This window comes from Pistacia vera, unplaced genomic scaffold, assembly GCF_008641045.1.
Source record: "Pistacia vera cultivar Batoury unplaced genomic scaffold, PisVer_v2 Contig46, whole genome shotgun sequence".
NCBI classification, from domain to species: Eukaryota; Viridiplantae; Streptophyta; class Magnoliopsida; order Sapindales; family Anacardiaceae; genus Pistacia; species Pistacia vera.
Window position 1 is genome coordinate 30,958 of NW_022196290.1, and position 21,809 is coordinate 52,766.

The following is a 21,809-nucleotide window of genomic DNA, read 5'->3' on the forward strand; positions in this document are numbered from 1 at the left end:
AACTCGCATAAAAACCTGAAAGTTGTAACGCAGATGTCCTGTTTCTCAATTTGTGCAGATTAGAAGAAAAACATAGTTTTGTTGTGTGTGTTTGTGAGAAAGAAAGATGGTATGCACATAAGCAAACTCAAATTGCAAATACAATGCAAATCCTTTGTAGTAACATATATGCAATACCCTCTTGTCTAAGAGCATGCTAGAGTACAAACACAAATTTTAACAAAATATATAAAAAGGTTTCACATGAACAATATTCTATATTTTAGCTAAAAAAAATTATTTTGACTATTTTGGATTTGACTCTCTCATAAATGNGGTTCAAATTAATTCAAAAAATAGGGTAATATTTTTAGAATATTGTACCAAACGCTATTTAGAGAATAGGATCCAGAATAGGGATAAAAATATTAAACCAAACATGCACCATGTCATTGGCCTATTCATGCATATTGCTTTTGGAAATTTTATAAAAATAAAAATTTCAAAAGTTTAGCTTCCCAAACTTGCATAAAAACCTGAAAGTTGTAACGCAAATGTCCTGTTTCTCAATTTGTGCATATTAGAAGAAAAACATAGTTTTGTCTTGTGTGTTTGTGAGAAAGAGAGATGGTACACACAAAGCAAACTCAAAATTGCCAATACAATGCAAATCCTTTGGAGTAATATATTTACATGCAATACCCTCTGGTCTAAGAGCATACCAGAGTACAAACACAAATTTCAACACAATATATAAATAGGTTTCACATGAACAACATTTCATATTTTAGCTGAAATAAGATTATCCTGACTGTATTGGAATTGGCTCTCTCAAAAAGGTATTGGTTAGAGCAGATTCAGATACAAAAGATGCCACCAATAGACGCAAAGCCTGCAAAGTAAAATAAATTCATAAGGTATCAACAAGGGAAACAAATTTATAAGGTATCAAGAAGGGAATTGACATCATGCTTTCAGATAATCTTCAATGGATTCTCTTCTTGAACAGCTTTTGAATCAAAACTCTCCATTTATATAGTCTAATTAATGCGAGGTGGTAATGCAGAAACAAAAGTAGAATTGGCACTAGCTTAGTGTGGTAGATTATTGGCTAGGCAGAATAATCTGATAGCATTTTTATTTTACTTCCATACTTTCACTTACTATTTGATTGAAAACAATGCATTTGTAGATGGCAATGCCTTGCAATTTGACAAGACTTACAACATAAAAATAATAAAAGATACAAATAGTAGAGGAATCTAAAACCTTATGAAGAAATAAGCTATTTGGCTGATACAGTTCTTCATTGTTACTTTAAAGAAGCTAATAAGACCTCTAATGCTCTTGCCAATGTAAGGAAAAACCTTAAAATATATGTACGAAACTTTATATTGTTTGCTGCACCTTGCTGGGTGAATTTCTGTGATAATGTCCCAGAATAATGTTTTGCACTAAGAAAATGAAAATGATACATATAGCTGGTCTCATCATACTTTATGGTTTCCAATAGTAACATTCTAGCAGGTTAAAGTTAAATCATAGGGAATTGAATTTCGAAGAAATTCTTAAAGGTTGTATGCCAAAATCACCACGCATCTCTATAACAAGATCTCAAAATAGTCAAAAGAAACTACCATCAGAAATCATGGGATGCTTTGTTAGAGTTTAATACTGGAATATTTATGTCAACTTACCTTCTCACTGCCCACATGCACAACACGCTCCTCAATATCGCTGACAGATACTTTCAACTCTTTCAGAAGACACAGACTTTGGACTTGAGACATGGGTGTGATGACCAGATTATCAGTTACGGTAAACATTGTTGGTCCAGTCACAAATCCTCCTCTTGTGGCTTCTTTAAAATGAGACTTAGGACCCTTGACAGTTAAAATTGAACTTCTCAAAGTAGATCCAGAAGGAATTTGACCATCAGAAGTCAGTTGAAAATAATAACCAGTTGGTTCACTATAAGATTCTCTAACACAGTATGTTGGGTGCAAACCTTCTTCAATGCCTAAAGGATTGTTCTCATGGCTAAAATCAGGGGCGAGCTTCGGACTGATGAGCATTTCCTTGTGCTCATTAGATTTCAAGTATTTCTCAGCATCGAGTTCCTGGACACTATTGTACAGGTGAGTTAAGGATCCTTTTGAAATGCTACTCTGCATTTCTTTTATTATATAACCAAGTGGAACAGTTAGGAAACTGGAGACTAAATCAACAAATTCTCCACTTGTTTCGGCAAAGCAAACCATTTTCTTGGATTTACTGATGATAAGCTTTACATGAATTTTCCCATCCACATTTGATTCTGATTCTTCTATTGTAGATTCAACATAGATGTGCTGATCAGAATCTTCTTTGCCGAACTTTGGTGCTGAATTTTGTTTCAACAAAGTTTCTGTCAAAGGTTTCTTTGACACCAGTGAACACTTGAGCAAAGTGAGAACCTGAAAGAAGGCTGACAGTGACAGGTCACAAACACAACCACAGTTCAGCTATCTAACAAATTGTGAGCTTAATAATCATATTCAAATAGCTGATGTAATAAAAGATGATAGTAGATCAAATTCAAAAGCCCTACCTTTTGCCAATTATAATTGTTGACTAGTTAGCTTTTGACATTTTTAGCTTAACTGCGAAACATTTTTCTTTCCTTTTTTCTTTAATTCCCATCATTTACTTCTAAAAAAGCAAAGTGCATTGAAGGTGAATTATTTCCTTGAGATGTTCATTAAAAGTACAAATTGGTTTCTTCATGTACTAAGTTTGATCCTACAAAACGGTTCTTAACTACAAATAATGGTAGAATCTGATAAAATTATTAAAATTTAGAATCAGAATGAAATAGTTACCTCATCTACTCCTATGTTGATGTTGTACTCCTCAACGGCGCTAAAGTCCATGAGACCTAGCTTGGACACCACAGAAAGGCTTGCTTCTATTGATGAGGGCTTTACTTGTAATTCATCACTTATTATAAATTGGGTCCGTCCTTTAACAAACACTCCTCTATCTTGAGCATCTGACAACTTGATCGTCCTATCCATGAGCTGCCCACATTTGCAAACAGCATTAGGGTAGAGACTCAGTAAATTGTGCTTATAAAAGGTACAATCCTTAGGGCACAAGAAGTAACTCGGCACCTCACCATCGTCAACTTGCAATTTTAGTCTCTTGTTCTGAGGTGCAGCAGCATTTCTGGGGCATAGCAACATGGTCTTGCATTCTTCACTCAAGAAACACTGCATGTCAAGGTTCTTAATGCTTTCATACAAATTGTTCATGCAACCTGTCCCTATTGTTGGTGGTTGATTATGATTAGACATAAGCCTGATAATTGTTCCCATGGGCATTGTCAAGAAGCTAAACAGAACATCAGTAAAATCCTCATCTGATTCCACAAATATAACTCTATTGTTCTCTTTATCCACCAAGGCCTTCAAGCTAATTGCTTTTGCTTGTTCCTTAGTCATTGGGTATATGCTTTCAAATCTTGCTTTGTTCAAATACTGAATAAAATCTGCAAAATCAATGCTTAATCAATGACCTATCTAAGCCTGAAGCCTTGTGTTCATACACTTCAAGAAATTTTGAAATCTATGTAAAAGCTCATTTTCTGGCTAAAAGCATATATAGTTATTGGACTTTGTAAACAAAATCTAATTGCAGAAAGCAGAAATTCAAAAACACCACGATTCTAAGCTGATCTCCAGAAGGCTGGAAGATTTAAGGACTTTTACTTAGTGCAAATGTTCGCATACATATTGTACATTAGAAAAAACATAAATCATTAAACAAATTAATGAGTTTTACATAAACTTACTTAAAGGAGTTCAATGGGCAAGAAAAGAACATCATCAGAAAAATTAAAACAAGAAGATGGTGGAGATGTGCAATTAATTTGATCATTAATTAAGGTTTACAAGTTGTTAAAATCATGAATGTTTAGAGCTTTCTGGGAGTGAAATAATGATTAAAACATTCTAAAAACTCGTGAATAAAAGCTAAGATTAAATAACTAGTACAAGTCATAATTCTACAGAGAAAACACCCCATATAGTCATGCTATTAACTCTAGCTCAGATGCTCAAGAACTTAACTTTAAAAAGTAATTGATGTTATATCACAAAAACATATATAGTACCTGGTGATCACCAAGCTACTGTGGCTGGAGAAGAGTTCAATGAAGATTCAGAGAACAGAGAGTGGAGAAAATCAAGTAGAAGAGAAGTCTTAAGTAAGTTAAAGGTGTATCCGTACATGTTTGGTCCATTATCTTTAGCAACTTCCTTTTAAGGCAAGAATTCTTAAGGGAGAAGAAATGAACAGTCCAGTACTTGACTTGACTTTTGATCTTCTTGCAACAGAGAACATATTATTCCAAGATAAAATACCCATACTGGTGTTAGCAATGTCTTACAGCCTGGCAACAAAATCGTTAAGGATCTAAGGAGTGATTAAGAGGCCCAGAAATCTCGGAGTGATAAGGATGAAAATCCTCACAATGATCTAAAAATCAGTAGAAAATTTGAGTGATCAAGAAGACTTCGGGTCAACGAATTCAAACCAAAAAGATAGTCCAACAAGATGAGAAGATCACGCATGAATCACCAGCACTATCGGATCTGATCAAATTCAAGTCCAGATGCATTCCATTCAGCAATAGAGTTCTTATGGACATAATGCAGAGTTGTTAATTTCTTTATTTTATATAAATCCTTGTATAAGCAGTGCTCACGTTAAGAGTGCAACATATTTTTATTCAATAAAAGAACAAAGACACATAGCCTTTTTTGAATTCTCTTCTACTGGAACTTAATTATTTCCAGAATATACCCATTTTCATTAAGTAAAATGATAATTTAAAGACTTTGATCCAAATTAAGCTGTTGTCCACAGCAAAAATTTATGCATTGTAAAATTAAATATACTGAGAAAAGAATTGGTAATTATAACTGGAAGTCGGGAACTAAACAATTAAATTCAATCCCATTGAAATCACTTCAATCTTCAATGTTTATAGCTTTGTGGGGGGTTGAAATAACAGTTAAAAGCATATATACTTGAAGAAGATTAAACGACTAATAGAAAAGTCTCTACAGACCAAAACTCATGTATCGGCTAGCTCAAGAACCCAACATCATATAAGAAGTGAAGATTTATGATGAAGTTATGTATGATACCTGAGGATCGCCAAGTGCAGCCAGTTAGCTAGCCAGTGTTGGGAAAAGTTGGAGAGCGAAGGGAAAAACAAGAAAAAAAGCGGTTTTAGAGACGGTAAAGTAACTTAAAGGTGCATCACTTTGTGTAGACCTATCATCTTTAGCTCTCTTTTGGCTAAATGCCATATAGAGGTTAAATAAATTGAGGCTTTAAGTTTTTTTTTTTTTTTTTTTTCTATTAATTGAGTGTTAACCAATTATTTATTTTATCAATTAAAGTCAGAAATTTATATTAGTGGAATAATTTAATTATTTAAAAGCAAAATTTCTTATAATTGGAAACATTAACAAAATCATGCACTTCCAAATTTGTGGTATTACGTAATCAGAAGACATTTCTGAGGGTACCCAAATAAAATCCAAACAGGTCCAGCCCGAAGAAATAACAAAGCAATTACCGCCGGCCCATTTGTTGGTAATAAGCCCACAGAATTTTAGCTCATTATTCAAATCAAAATCCATTTCTACTTAATTAAAGTACCGTTACACCAACAATTCATTCTCACAAACTTCTTTTACAACCCCGACACATATCTGACTTGGCATTGTCACTGCAACTCCACCACACCCAAGACACAAAAGTTTGACTAGACCAAAGAAACGACTATTCTTTCATAGGGAACGGTCATTCCTTACGAAGGAACAAGATTGTTCCAAGAAGGAGAAGAAGAAGAAGGAACATGGTTGTTCCTTCAAAAGGGACATACACCGTTCCTTCATAGGGGACAACCGTTCCTTCTGAAGGAACGACCGTTTGTTTCTCATAGTGTCTTGTGTGTGGTGGCAGCTAACGTGACAATGCTAATCTATTGACATGTTAGGGTTGTAAGAGAGATTTGTGAGAATGGGTTGTTGGTATAACATTACTCCTACATAATATAATATAAAAGTTAATCTAATTTTTTATCCTAGAATACAAAGACAAACTCTGAACACATATGTAAAATAGGTTTCTCATGAACAACATTCCATACTTTAGCTGAAAAATATTTTTCCTAATGTTCCGTTTGGTTCTCTAAGAAACACTTTGGTTAAAGTAGATTCAGATGCGAAAGAAAAACAACTTTACAAGGTATCAACAAGAGATATTCAAATAATTCATTTTATGTCATAAAGCTTCTGAATCAAAATTCTCTTTTTTGTGCAGCCTTAGGTGGTGCATTGGCATAATAAAGGATGAAATGGATGCAAATCGTTTATCATTTCTCTTTGTTACTTCTGTGTTCTTTGAACTGTAAATACTTGAGATATACAGCTCGGAATGACATTATTCTTGAAGCTATGGAAGATATGAAACAGTTCTACAACTTTCATGTTTTGGGTCTTTCCTAATTCTTACTGGAAGAGGGTGAAACTTGGTTCGAAGTTGCCGCAACACATTTGCGAACGATCGTTCATTCATAAAGGAACAACCGTTCCTTCATAAAGGAACAACCTTTATGAAGGAACGGCCGTTCCAAATTTTTTTGTCCCAAATCTCGTTGGCCATGTGATTTCCCACATGGCCTTGACCTGCATGTCGTGTCTTCACACAAGTGCTTGATCCGTTGTGAGTTTTTACCCACAACATATCTGTTTTGGGCAGCCTGTTGTACTCTTTATAAAATCGCTCCCATTTGCAATACGGTGCATATTTTTTAGCAAAATAAAATTCCACGTGTTATTACATGTGTGAGGATCGCGTTGGTTGGTCTACGTAAGTTTTTGTTCATTTGGTTTACAAACAAGCAACGTTGGTGCGCATGAATTCGCTACATATTCGTAAATCGGTCATAACGGATGCTATAGTATGTCAATTGATTCACGAATTGTATCAGTAGCTTACTAATATGTTGGTACACGTTCAGTACGTCTTTAACACTGCTGCCCGAATGCGTCGACGTGCATAAAACTACTTTAACAAGCAGCCTGCACAATGGGCTTATTTTTGGGCTGTTTCCACGTTGTCGCATGTTAATGGCGAACCAAAAAAATTCCATAATATGTTGCTGCATATTATAAACATTTTAGAGGCCTAATTGGATGGAGTCCAACAACAAGGGACTAAACTGAAATGTTTATATAACTTTTTGGGTTTAAATAAACAAGTTTAACATCAAGGGGCAATTCTAAATTTACAAAAATGATCATAATTAATTTTTTGATTGATTTATGCATATTCTTATATTTGAGTTTGCATGGTGTTTGGTGCGTTTGCCTTTAGACCTAGTACTAGTTAATTTTGGGGTCAATTTAAAAAAGGCATACGTGCCTTGTCTTTCTTTATACTCTCTTGTAATTCTTTCTCCCATCTTACTCATCTCGCATGCAAATCAAGGTTTTTTATTGTTTATGTAAAATTAAATTAGAATTTATTTTAATTTAATGTAATGATCGAGAAGAAGAAGCATTAGATTGAAGAAAGCGGGTTTTTGAATTGAAGATTCCTCTTTTATTTTCTATTACCTAGGTTGACTTACAAATTCCTTCATACTCGAGGAATTTGGTTTAGTTAAAGCAATTGACCAACACGTTTATCTTTATTGCTTAGTATGCATGCTAAGGGTGAATGTTATGGATACAAAATGTAAGTAAAGATAATAAAATGGATGAGACCAAAAGCAAAAAACCCTCATTAAAGATATTAAGTCTTGTTAACGCCTTCCAACACTATGGACTTAGTCAAACCATTGTTCATCATAACCTTGTTCGCATTAGCAAAGGGTACACTTCTAGCAATGAGAGGCTAAGTCACATTGTAGTTTTTCCTTAATAGTATTGGGTTAAGACTTAACTAGTTGTTTGGCTTGTTCGATCAATGAAGGTTGAAATGTACTAGAGTCATAGTAGAGAAGTGCAATCTAATGATGCACGGGTTGACATATAGTGTCTGCTTTACTGATCCAAGAGTTACACCTGAGGTCAATGGTTGGTGTCATTGGATTGTGTAATTGGTTTGTTGGCCCAATTTATATTTGAAAATTAATGGTTGGTGTCATTAGTTGATATAAATTGAGTTTGTTGACTTACCTAATTCAAACCATTTTGACTTTTTTGATCAACAAAGGTTTAAAATGGAATTGATGGGATCTTGACCCACTAGGAAGACCAATGGGCCTTCCCGAATTTTATAGTGAGGGCTATTGAATCTTGAGTAAAATAATTGGAGCGTTTAATTGATTAAAGACCTAATTAATTAAATTAATAATATGATACTAATTCTGTTAATTTATGCACTTGTAGATCATACAAAATGACAAAGAACACTTTATCGTTGTGATCAATTATCTAAAAGGAAAACAGTTGGATGGATCCAACTTCACAGATTGGTATAAAAATCTTCGGATTGTACTCAAATCCGAGAAGAGGTTATACATCCTTGATGAGCCTATTTAGGCTACGCCTGGTCCTATTGCTACTTAGGAGGAGAGAGATACTTCTGCAAAGTATCTTTACAATGCTGACACTATACAGTGTACTATGTTAGCATCGATGACGTCAAAACTACAAGAGCAACATGAACACTTGGATGCTCTATCTATTGTTAAGCATCTCAAGAAGCTCTTCCAGAGTCATGCTAGGCACAAGAGGTACGAGGCGTCAAAGGCATTATTTAGATGCTAGATGGCTGAGGGTCCCCAAGTTAGCCACAATGTGCTTAATATGATTAAGTACATTCTGAGGTTGGAAACTTAGGGATTGATCATGAATGCAGAATTATCTACGGATCTAGTTCTGCAATCCTTGTCTGATTCATTCTCTCATTTCACATTGAACTTCAATATGAAACAATGGAGAAGACCCTCCCATAGCTCTTGACTATGCTCAAGACTGTAGAACTAGATATGAGGAAGTCAAAACTAGTGTTGTTAGTTGTTGCTGCCGCTAGAAGGGGCAAAGGTAGAGCCAAGGCCAAATCTAAGCCCAAGTCTAAGCCTCAAGATTCATTGAAGCCTGTTAGTGGTGTTAGCAAAGATGGGAAGGTGGTTTGCTTCCACTGTGGCAAGCCTAGCCAGTGGAAGAAACACTCCTCCAACAATGGCCTAGATCCATGCACATGGTACACAAAATCTGACCCTAAACATGATCCCTAACACAAACCAACATTCCCACATGACACCCACCAAACTTAAAAAACTCACACAGAGAAAAAGAAAAGACACTAGCACACACCATAATGAAACCAACATCAACTAACCCACTATCAATCCCTGACTAATTCCTAGGGATATTCCAATCATCCAACAGACTTAGCACCCAAGGATTCTTTTTAATGGGAAAGCTCATAAGACGGAGCCTAACTAACCTAGACACCTACCAGCCAATCCTACACCAGTGACGCCCTTGGCCCCGGAACATACAGGCATTTCTTTCCTGCCAAATGCAATACACCGCACAGCTAAGAGGAGGCGACAAATCGAAGCCCAAACACCTTTACCCATTAGATTATTTGCCCACCAAGTACCAATATTATCCCAACTCATGATCTTTTTTGTAAAAGATGAATTATAATCCTATCTCCTTCCAACCATTTTATACTCAATCACATAAATCCAATGTTTGAAAGTCTCCCCAAGTCTATTTACTTCAAACTGGGACCGCATTGAAGTAATTGTCATCCCAACTACATTAACAAAATTAGTTAAAGAATCTAGCCAATCTGGCCTTTTCCATTCTTTATAACACTTTTCATTAGTTTTTCCATATGAAGCCAAAAATTCGGTATAAAGAAATTATTCCATAACAAATAAACAACAATTTGCATAGAAATAAAAGAAAAAGAAATTCATGATCTTGCATCAATGAATGCAGTGCACCTAAAAAACAGGAAAGAGTAACGAAAATTCACAAGCTACCAATTACAAGATAATTCATTATCCCATCATTCTTAATTATCAAGACCACTATCTGATATCGAATTAGGGTCATCTTTCCCTGAAGGGAGAAGCGTTTCATCAGAAATCAGTTCGGTGTCAGCATATGCATAATAGTAAGGTGGATGTTTAGCTTCCTCAATGCCCAAAGGATGATTCTCATAGCCAAAATAGGGCCAAGCTTGGGACTGAGAAGCATTGCCTTGTGCTCATTTGATTTCAGAAATTGCTCAGCATCAAGTTCGTGAATGCTATTGTATAGATGATTTATGCATCCTTTCCAAGTGCCGGTGTGCATTTCCTTCACTGCATACCCAAGGGGAACAGTGAGGAAACTGGAGTAAATCAACAAAATCTTCGCTTGTTTCTGCATAACAAACCATCTTCTTGGATTTGCTAACTGTAAGCTTGATCATGGAAGTCTTCCCGCTTACATCTGACGCTGGTTCCTCCATTCCAGATTTAATATAATTGCCGATATCAAAATATTTTGGGTCCAACTCAGGTGTTTTACTGGGCCTCAAAAAAGTTTCTGTCAAATGTGACTTTGATACCAGTGACATCTCAAGCAAATTCAAAACCTGAGAGAACACATCTGGTCACTAATCGTGATCGAAAATCACTAGTTACCTCATCTACTCCTATGTCAAGATTGCACTTCTCGATGATGCTTCCATCGGTCAGTCCTAGATTGAAGAGTAGAGAAAGGCTTTCTTCAGTTGATGGGGGCATTACTCGTAATTAATCACTTATCATAAATCGGGTCATTTCTTTAACAAACACCCCTCTATCTTGAGCAAGATTTTTTTTTTTTACCGGCAGAAACTTCTCAACATTTATGCACTCTCCACAGGGACAAATAACATCTCTATAGTGACTTAAATGGGGGCAATCACGGGATTCGCCAACAAAGTACCTCAGCGGCCCAGTCTCATCAACATTCAATTTTAGTCTCCTAAACTGATCTGCAGCTGCATTTCTTGGGTATAACAACATTTCCTTGCATGCTTCATTCCTGAATAATTGAACATCAAGATTCTCAATGCATTCGTATAAATTGTTCATGGAGCCTATCCCCATAGTTGGAGGTCGATTATGGATGAGCCTGATGATTGTTGCCATCGGCATCGTCAAGAAACTGAAGAGGACATCAAAAAATTCCTCATTTGATTCAGCAAATATAATTTTTTTGCTCACCTTGTCCACCAAGGCCTTCAAACTAATAGGTTTCACCCGTTGATTATATGTTCTCTCTTCTTTCTCCGTTTCAAGTACCCAAACCTACAAGTCGGAGAAAAAGTTAATTAAAGATTTTTGTTATCTGTTTGAAGCCTTTTCCGTTCCCTTAAAGAATAGTAAAAAGTTCCATTTCCCCCTGACACAGGGTATGCTCAAATCCTACTCTATGAAATAGAGAACAAATTAAAACAAGGATATATTCCCTATTATTTCTTAAGGGAGAAAATTGAAATGTACTGTACTGTCCTTGACTTTTGATCTTCTAGTAAGATAGAAATATGTATTCAACACAAGTGAACAAAGCTATATAAATAGAAAAGAAAAGCTTTAATAATAAAAAGAAAAGAGATTTTCTTTCAATCTTTTGTAGCCGTGACTCATATATTGTTACAAATCATATGCCATTTGTTTGTGAATGCTAACTTCAAAAACCATTTTTTCCTCTCAACCAAAAATATTGCAATTCTACGGCGGAAAACATATAAGTAACTGATTATCTATAAAATTAGATATGGTACCTGGTTCCAGCTAGTACATTCTGGAAAAAAGTGTAATAAGATTTTAGAGAGGATCAAACAGTTTACTGAGCGAAAATTTTAGGAAAAGTAATACAGTTAGGTTAAGGTGCAGTAGTACTCTTATCATCTTTAGCTTCTTAATGAAGAAGAAATGAACAGTCCTACATGCCTTGAGTATTTCTATATCTTCTTGGAAAATATAAAATTTATGAAACGAAGGAACCAGGTTTGAAGAAGTAAAGAATGTGAGCAATAATGCTAAGGCAAGATGATTATTAATGAAGGAAGTTAAAGAGTTCTCAAATGACTCAAAATTTCAACTTATTGCCATACCTAAATTGAGAAACAAATGAAGTGTGTTTTTGAGTAAGGAAGATGATAAACCACAAAAGCGAATTAAGATTGCAACTAAGTCCATATCTTGTACCATCTATTTGATATAATTATCTGCACACACCCTCTAAGAAAGAAAATTCACAACGCTACCAATTACAATATATTCATTACCCATCTTTCTTATTATTAAGACCACTATCTGAAATTGAATTAGGGTCATTTTTTCTTGGAACCGAAGTTTACTGCCCCACTTAAAAAATGTAATGTTGTAATTCATTGTCTTTCAGTTAAGCCAATGTTGCGGTCCTCAACACCTCAGCAATTGGCCTATTCATGCATCTTGCTTCCGGAAATTTTACAAAAATAAAAAACTCAGAAGTTTAGCTTCCCTAACCGCATAAAAACGTGAAATTGTAACAACAGATCCTGCTTTCCAATTTTGTGGAGTAGAAGAAAACATTGTTGTTTTCTTGTGTTTGTGAGAAAGAAGATGAACACACAAGAATAACAAAATTGCCAAAACAATGCAAATCCTTTGTAGTTATAAGCAACCCCTCTGTTCTAAGAGCATACCAGAGTACAAGTACAATTTACGCTACATATAATAGGTTTCACATGAATAACATTCCTATTTTAGAAATAAGATTATCCTAACTATTTAGATTTAGCTCTCTCAGAAAGTATTGGTCGAGCAAATTCAGAAACAAAGAAGCCACCCAATAGACGCAAAGCCTGCAAGTAAAACAAATTCATAGTATCACAAGGTAATGGATATCATGCTTTCAGATAATCTTCAATGGATTCTCTTCTTGACAGCTTTTGAATAAAAACTCTCCTTTTGTGTAGTCTATTAATGGAGGTGGTAGGCAGCAGCAAAAATAGATTGGCAGTATTGGTGTGGTAGATTATTGGCTTGGCAGAAAAACTGATAGCATTTGATTTTACTTCTACAGAACTATACTGTCACTTCTATTGATGAAATATGAATTTGGAGATGGCTATGCCTTGCAATTTGACGGACTTACAATATAATAATAAAAGATACAGATAGTATGGATCTAAAACCTTATGAAGAATGAGCTATTCGGCTGATGCAGTTCTTCATGTTACTTTAAAGCTAATAAACTTCTAATGCTCTTGCCAAATGTGGAAAAACCTTAAAATACATATGAAACTTTATATGTTTGCTGCATCTAGCTGGGTGAATTTCTGTGATTATGTCCCTAACCAGTATGGTTTCCAATAGTAACATTCTCGCAGGTTGCACAATCAAGAAATTATCATAGGGACCTGAATTTCGAAGAAATTCTTAAAGGTTGTATGCCAAAATCACCAGCTTTCTATAACAAGATCCAAAATGGTCAAAAAAACTACCTATCAGAAACATGGGATTTTGTTAGATTTTAATACGGAAATATTTATGTCAACTCACCTTCTCACTGCCTACATGAACAACACGCTCCTCAATATCGCTAAAGGTACTTTCAATTTTTCGAAGAGACAATGTTTGGACTTGAGATATGGGTGTGGATACAGTTGTCAGTTACGGTAAACATTGTTGTCCAATCACAAATCCTCCCTTGTGGCTTCTTTAAAATGAGACTTAGGATCCTTGACAGTTAAAATTGAACTTTTCCATTAGGTCCAGAAGGAATTTCCCATCAGAAGTCAGCTGAAATTATAATAACTACCACAATGTTCTTACCACTGCATGTTAGTGCAACTGCAAACCTTTTCAATGCCTAAAGGATGGTTCTCATAGCTAAAATCAGGGGCACTTGGTTGATGAGCATTTCCTTGTGCTCATTAATTTCAAGTATTTCTCAGCATGAGTTCCTGAACTATTACAGGTGCGTTAAGGATCCTTTTGAAATGCACTCTGCATTCCTTATTATATCCCAGTGGAATAGTTAGGACACTGGAGACTAAATCAACAATTCTTCACTTGCTTCGCAAAACAAACTATTTCTTGGATTTGCGATGATAAGCTTTACATGAATCTTCCTCCACATTTGATTCTGTTCTTCTACTGTAGATTCAACATAGAGTCTCGATCAAAATCTTCTTTGCCGAACATTGATGTGAATTTTGTTTCAACAAAGTTTCTGTCAAAGGTTTCTTGACACCAGTGACGTACTTGAGCAAAGTGAGAACCTGAAAGAAGGCATCAGTCACAAACCAACCACAGTTCAGCTATCTAAAAATTGTGAATTATAATATATCAGAGAGCTGATATAATAAAAGACGATGGTAGATCAAATTCAAAAGCCCTACCTTTTGCCAATTATATGTTGATTAGTTAGCTTCTGACACTTTTTAGCTTGACTGCAAAACTTTTTTCTTTCCTTTTTTCTTAATCCCATCATTTCTTCTAAAAAGCAAACTGCATTGAAGGTGATTATTTCCGGAATTTTCATCCAAGTACAAATTGGTTTCATTCATGTACTAAGTTGATCATACAAAACATCTTCCCTACAAATAATGTGAAATCTGATAAAATTATAAATTTAAATCATAATGAAATAGTTACCTCACTACCCTATGTCTGTTGTACTCCTCGATGGCGCTACAGTCCAGACCTATCTGGACACTACAGAAGGCTTGCTTCTGTGATGGGCTTTACTTGTAATTCATCGGTTTTATAAATTGGGTCATCCTTTAACAACACTCCTCTATCTCGAGCACAAAACTAACTTTTTACAGTCTTCTCTGACAACTCCACGTCCTATCCTAAGCCGTCCACTTCGCAAACAGCATTAGGTAGAGACTCAATAACTTGTGCCCAAAGAGTGCAACTTGTTAGCACAAGAAGTAACCTCGGCACTCACCATCTTCAATTGCAATTTAGTCTCTTGTTCTGAGGTGCAGCGCATTTCTGGGGCATAGCAACATGGTCTTGCATGCTTCAGTCAACGAAACGCTGCATGTCGGTTCTTATGCTTTCATAAATTGTTCATGCAACCCCTCCCACTGTTGGTGGTTGATTATGATTAGAATCTCTGATGATGTTCCCATGGGCATTGTCAAGAAGCTAAGAGAACGTCAGTAAAGTCCTCATCTGATTCCACAAATATAACTCTGTTTGTTCTCTTATCCACCAAGGCTCAAGCTTTATTTTGCTTCTTCCTTACTCATTGAGTATGCTTTCAAATTTGCTTTGTTCAAAACTGAATACAAGCTGCAAAATTATGCTTAATCAATTACTTATCTAAGCCATAAGCCTTGTGTTCATAGACTACAAGAATTTGAAATCTACCAAAAGCTCATTTTCTGGTTGAATTTCATAAACAAAATCTAATTGCAAAAAGCGAAACTCAATAAATAGGCATTTTTTGAAACAGGAAAAGGTTAAATTGATTCAAAACAACCATGATTCTAAGCTGATCTCCACAGGCTGGAAGATTCAAGGACTTTCTTAGTCAAATCTTCACATACATTTGAACATTAATTTGATCATTAATTAAGGTTTACAAGTTGTAAAAATCTGCAATGTTTAGAGCTTTCTGGGATTGAAATAAGATTTAAACATTGTAACACTGATGAATAAAAGCAAGATTTAAAAACTAATACGCATAATCTACAGAGGAAACAACCCTTATAGTCATGCTACAACTGTAGCTCAGATGCTCAAGATCTTAACTTTAAAGTAACTGATATCATATGACAAAAACATGAGTACCTGGTGATCACCAAGCTACTGTTGCTGGAGAGAGTTCAATGGAAGGATTCGTGACAGAGAGTGAGAAATCAAGTAGAAGAAGTTCTAAGTAAGTTAAAGGTGTATCCGTACATGTTGTGGTCCATTTATCTTAGCAACTTCCTTTATAAGTCAACTTCTTAAGGGAGGAGAAATGACAGTCCATCTTGACTTTTGATCTCTGTACAGAGAAAAAACCCATACCGGAACTTTTTTTATTTCCAGAATATACCTATTTTCATTAAGTAAAATGATAACTTAATTTAAAGACTTGATCCAAATTAGCTTTTGTCCACAGGATATATTTATGCATTGTAAAATAAATCCCAAAACAGAAAAGAAACTGCTCATACTACTTAAGAGGCAGTATAAACATTCTGAGTAAACACTGTTATATAACCGGATGTCGTCAGACCGACACCGTGTAACTTAATCCCAATGAAATCAGTCAATCCTCAATGCTCATAGCTTTGTGGGGGTTGAAATAACAGTTAAATCATTCCAAGCATATATAATTGAAGAAGATTAAACAACTAATAGAAAAGTCTCTGCAGACCAAAACTCATATATCGGCTAGTTCAAGAACCCAACATTTTAGAAGAACTGATTATTTGTGATGAAGTTATGTATGGTATACCTGATGATCGCCAAATGCAGCTAGTTAGCTAGATAGTGTTGCTTGAGAAGTGTAATGAAGGACTTAGGAAAGGTCGGAGAGCGAAGAGAAAAACCAGTAGAAAAGCAGTTTTAGAGAAAGTAAAGCCGAAGGTGCATCACTTTGTGTAGACCTATCATCTTTACAGTCTTTGGGAAATGGAAATTTCTTAATGAGAAGAAATCAACAGTCCTACGATTTGACTGACTTTATATATATAGGAATAATGAGTGAATGTGTGTCATTTTTTTTTTTTTTTTTTTTTTAAAAAAAACTTAGATGTATGGATCAATTTATACGTAACGCAAGAACAGAGCAGTAATCTATCATTGCAGAGGTAAATCACATTTGTCCCAACAAGGAACCGAACTTAGAACAGTGACCTAGAAGTTATGCACAACCTCTTGATTCATATTTACAATTGAACTATTCATGAGTGGGTAATTTGTGTTCAATTTGTATGGATTTGTTTTTGAACTTATCGAGATTTATTTTTGGGTTCCAAATAAGCTTTCGAAATTTACATACTTATGTTTGAGATTGTAAGTGTCAATGTGTCATTAGGAAACCTATCTTACGGACCTTGAGTTCTCATGAGGTTGTGGCATATCACATTATCGAAAATCCACCCCATGAACCTTGCCACACAGCTTGGAAAGTCCACCCTATTCGCATGGATTTACTTTTGAGCTTGAGATAAACCATCTTTATTATTAGAATTGCGTCTACTTTGCATGCTCATGAGATAGTGTCACACTGCACAATTGGAATCCCACCTTATGGACTTCACGCCATACGGTCAAATTACGAATTAGTTCAAATAGCAATTATAATCACTCAGGTATCATATGAATGGCCTATTTCATGTGTTTTGCTTCTAATGGTATAATATTACTTATTATAATATCAAAACAATTTGAAATATAATTTGAACCTTATAACCACGGCTAATATCAAAACAATTTGAAATATAATTTGAACCTTATAACCACCGCTAGGTAATGGTCTGATAGTAAAAGAACAAAAGAATATTTCATGAGCCTATAGTAGGGATGGCTACTAAGTGGCTTACTTAGTCGTCAACTTTCAAGACCTTAAAAAATTAATTAAGGAGCATACAAACTAGTCCATACCTCTGTTTTAAAACCCGGATCGGCCGGTTCAACCGGGAGTCGAATTCGGCTCGGTTTAACACAAAATCAGAAATATTAATTAACCCGTTTTGGACCGGTAATGGACTGATGGAATAGTACAAAACTGTCGATCCGACCGGCCCGGAGCTTAAAACAATTCGTTTAATCCAAAAAAATTCATATTCCTAATCTCTAAACCAATTTCAGCACCGTTTCATTATCTTCTATTTTCATCTCAATGCTTCTTCACGACACTTACACTAAAATCTACTGGCAAAGAAGAAGAAGGAAGGGGAGGGAAGAAGAAAGAGAAGAGGAGAGAAAAATTAGTAGACGAAGAAGAAAGAGGAAGAAGAAAGAAGAAGAAAGTGACGGGGAGTGATGGGGAGAGAGAGAAAAAAAAAAAAAGTAGAGAAAGAATTGATGGGGAGTGATGGCGTGATGGGGAGAGAGAAAAAAAGTGAATGATGGAAGTGATAGGGAGAGACAAAAAATAATTAATAATAAAATTGAGGGTTTATTTGCTTTATTTTAAACTTAGAGGGGTTTATTGAAACTTTTAAGGATGTATTTGCTAGTTTTTAAACTTATAATAATTAATAGAATTGTTTAAAGATTGTACTGTTATATACCGGTCAGACTGACCGGTCCAATCGGTTGGACCGGTCAATCTGCGAACCGGCCTCTTAACCAGGTCAACAAACGGTCCGGCTTTTAAAACAATGGTCCATACACCTCCAATTACCTTAAAAGAAAATAAAAAAAAAAAATTGGAACCTTGTTTTAGGGAAGTTAAGTCATTTACAATGGCCCATTTGCTGATTAAGCCCATATCTACTTTAATATAATAAGCCCATCAAAATCCATAATAATGGTTAATGTAATTTTGTACTCTCAAGGTCAAGGCAATGCTGATGGGGCATTACTCTTAATTCATCACTGATCGTGAATGGAATCAATACTCAAAAAAAAAAAAAAAAAAAAAACACACCTCTGTCTGGAGAATCAAAACCTGCCACTTGATTATTCTTCTTAGAGTATTGCTTCTCATCACGTATTTATCTGATTATATGGTTTAATTGTAAGCATTATTCCAGTTTGGAAATACTTCACGTCAAGATTCTTAACGCTTTCATACAAATTGCACATGCAACCTGTTAATCCCATGTAACACCCCACTTGAAATACGTAGCCACTGTTTACGGTATGGCCTAAAGAATTACTGAATTACCCCTAAATGAGTTTATATATAATTCATGTTCTTTGGTTGAGTTTATGTTTTGGGTTCGGTTGAGTGTGTACCCTGGAATGACAAGACTTAGCAAATTTTGGAGTTTCAGTCTTCGCCGGGCGGAGGGGGGAAGCTTCGCCCAGCGACGTTGGTTCTGTGTGGGCAGTGTTGGTTCTGGAATGTTTCGGGGGCGACAGAAATTCTTCGCCGCGGCGACGATACGGCAGAAAAGTTTCTTGAGTTTTTAGGGAATTCTTCTTTTGGGACACAATGACCATTCAGGAAAAGTGGGGGTAAAATGAAAGGAAATTTAATAGAGATTGTGTTTAGATGGGGGTGTATTTGTAAAGAATCAAAGGATATAGATGGAATTTCAGAAAGAGTAAGGGCAAAATGGGAAAGAGTGGATATTATATGAGTTAATAAGGGTTGAGTTCTCTAAACCCATTCATTTTACCCATTCACCGCCTCTTCATCTCCCATTTTCTCTCAATTTCACTCAATTTTCTAGGGATTTTTGAGAGCTTGAGTTGGAATTTGACAAAGAAGTGATCCTAGCAGAAGAGGTAAGAATCCCTACTTTAGAGATGAGTTTTATTCATGTAAGGGTTAAGTTCTTACTAAGTTTTAGCTTAGGAAATAAGGGAAAAGTCGTGATCCAACAAGAGTAGAGAGCTTTAGTGGAGACTACTAAGTATGAGGTAAGTAAATCCAACTCAAGCTAAAGTTTAAGAAATTTAAGTAGAGATTTATTTATGCATGTTATATATGATGCTTATTGAGAAATTGAGTAGAGATGTATTTATTTGTTGAGAAATTGAGTTGAGAAGAGTATATATTATGTTTGTTGGATATTCCTTTATGGAAAGTGTTTATGAGTAATAGTTTGAGATGAAGTTTGAGGAGATTGAGTATGTATTTTGGGAGTGTTTTTCTATGATAGGGTTTATGCCCATAGAAGGGAATTACTTCCAATTCTGGATGGTTAAAAGAGAAGGAGAGTTGTAGTTAGAGAAGAGTTTTTATGTGCACAGAGTTGCTTGATGAAATGCCTAAGTGAAATCTGCCCTGTCACTGCCGTGACTTTCTAAGGATTTTTGGGCATGTTACGGATTGAACTGGGCTGAGACCAAAACATAGAAGTTATAGCCCTGTTTCTAAGCTTTAAAACGAGACCAAAACCGTAGCAATCGAGGTGTATACGCAAGTTATGGTCTTTTTAGTGGACCTGTGCAGAATGACTGTTTGAGGAAATCTTGCATTTGGCATTTCAAAAGTGCATTAATAAGTATGAACCATCCATATGCATAATTTGTGCATTAAGAAGTAGTTGAGAAAGAATAGAATGTTGAGTATGAGCTACCTTGTGAGTACTAGCTTAAGAGTAAAGAATTTGAAGATAAGCTATATATAAGTAATAGCTTGAGTAAGAGAAGAGTAGAGAATGTTGAGAATAGCAACTCTTAAGAGTAAAGAGAATGAGAATACTCTGATAGCAAAGAGAAAAGTTGAGAAGAGTGAGAGTTACTCTAAGAGGTAAGCTACATTATGATTGAGTAGCTAGAGAAAAGTAGAGATCTTGTGCACAAGAGTTAAAGAAGAGATAGAATAAGTTGTGCGATGGGGAACCTGTGAGTGACGAGTAGAGTCACGCAGAGTGGAACACGAGGTTCCAGCCGTGCCTCCGGTTAGATGAGGCCGTGACCATCACGCAGAGTGGAACAACGAGGTTCAGCGTGCCTCGGTCAGATGGGGCCGTGACATTCAGAGAGAGAGAGATGTAACATCATATGGCCAAAGGTTCCGAATCCATGCATAACTAAATCCGATCGGTAGCGAATTGAGCGGAAGTCACATGAGTGGTAGCGCCAGCGTGCCTCGGTCAGATGAGGTCGTGACATCCAATGAGTAAGAATGAGAAGGAAAAGAAATAGATAGAACAGAGAGAGAAAAAGCTAAGAGGTAGCTATATTATGGTAGTAGCTTGAGTATGAGTACTAGCTTGAGAAAGAGATGAGCAAACATGAGAAGAATAAGAGAGAGATAAGAGCATAGGTAGGTTATGCGATGGGGAACCGTGAGTAATGGGTAGAGTATGCCCGATGTACGCCGCATGAGAGAGCGGCATGAGTATCAGATAGAGAAGTGGTGTAGCCCGTGAGAGTGCATGCGGATGAGGGCTATACCCGAGTACCCGAGAGAGAGATATACACTCACGTGACAAGGGTTTTCGAATCATGTATAACCAAGTCCGATCGGCTAGAATGAAAAGAAGTCACAATAGAGCAGGAGCGAGTCCCGACCGTGCATCCGGTAAGATGAGGCGTGACTACTAAAAAGAGAGTTAACAGAAAAGAGTTTGAGAAACAGAAACAGAAACAGAAATGAGATGAGACAATAGAAAGAATTAAAGAATGAAAAAGCTTGAGAAAAATGGATATAAAGAGAGAGAGTATGAGAAAGAATGCGAAAGTTAAGCTAGTAAGAATAGAGAGTAGAAGAAAGAAACATGCAGTTCTTCGTATTAATTATGTAGAGCTTGTACCAGCGAGAACCATGATTTTCCTTCATGGTGAGTATGATGAATAAGAGAGAAAATGATTGTCCTCGTGTGTGAGTAGAATAAGAGGAAAAGAACAGAGAATAAGAATGAGAGAGAAAGAAGAGTAAAGAGCAGAACAGAGTTAAAGGAGAATAACAGTATAGAAAGAAAGAGAAAAACAGTGAGAATAGAATAGCAGACAGTCGAGTAGGAAAGAACCAAAGAGTGAGTTGCGGGGATAGTAGTAGAGGATTTACTTACTAAGCATTGTTGTGCTCACCCCATGTGTTCTTCTCTGTTTGCAGGAAATAGGAGCAGCGGGGGATGGACATCGAGGAGCGAAGAGTATTAGCACCACTGTCCACCAGCTATGATATTTGTATTAATTAGAAAGT

General features: G+C 35.9%; 1 protein-coding gene across 5 annotated transcripts; it reads right to left on the reverse strand.

The window, feature by feature from the left end:
- Positions 1-506: 506 nt before the first annotated feature.
- Positions 507-5,286, reverse strand: LOC116144936. 5 transcript variants are annotated; one of them, XM_031430365.1, is made up of 5 exons: positions 5,172-5,240; positions 4,133-4,613; positions 2,841-3,508; positions 1,677-2,435; positions 743-871 (listed from the first exon to the last, which is right to left on the reverse strand). In XM_031430365.1, exons 3-5 carry the CDS (start codon positions 3,459-3,461, stop codon positions 782-784), a joined length of 1,470 nt encoding a protein of 489 aa, XP_031286225.1. In that variant the 5' UTR covers positions 3,462-3,508; positions 4,133-4,613; positions 5,172-5,240; the 3' UTR covers positions 743-781. The 5 variants fall into 5 exon arrangements, with proteins under 5 accessions (XP_031286228.1, XP_031286225.1, XP_031286226.1 ...); XM_031430366.1 differs by having other exon boundaries at positions 4,133-4,497; positions 5,172-5,217; XM_031430370.1 differs by lacking the exon at positions 5,172-5,240 and having other exon boundaries at positions 2,841-3,038; positions 3,132-3,508; positions 4,133-5,156.
- Between the last annotated feature and the right edge of the window lie 16,523 nt (positions 5,287-21,809).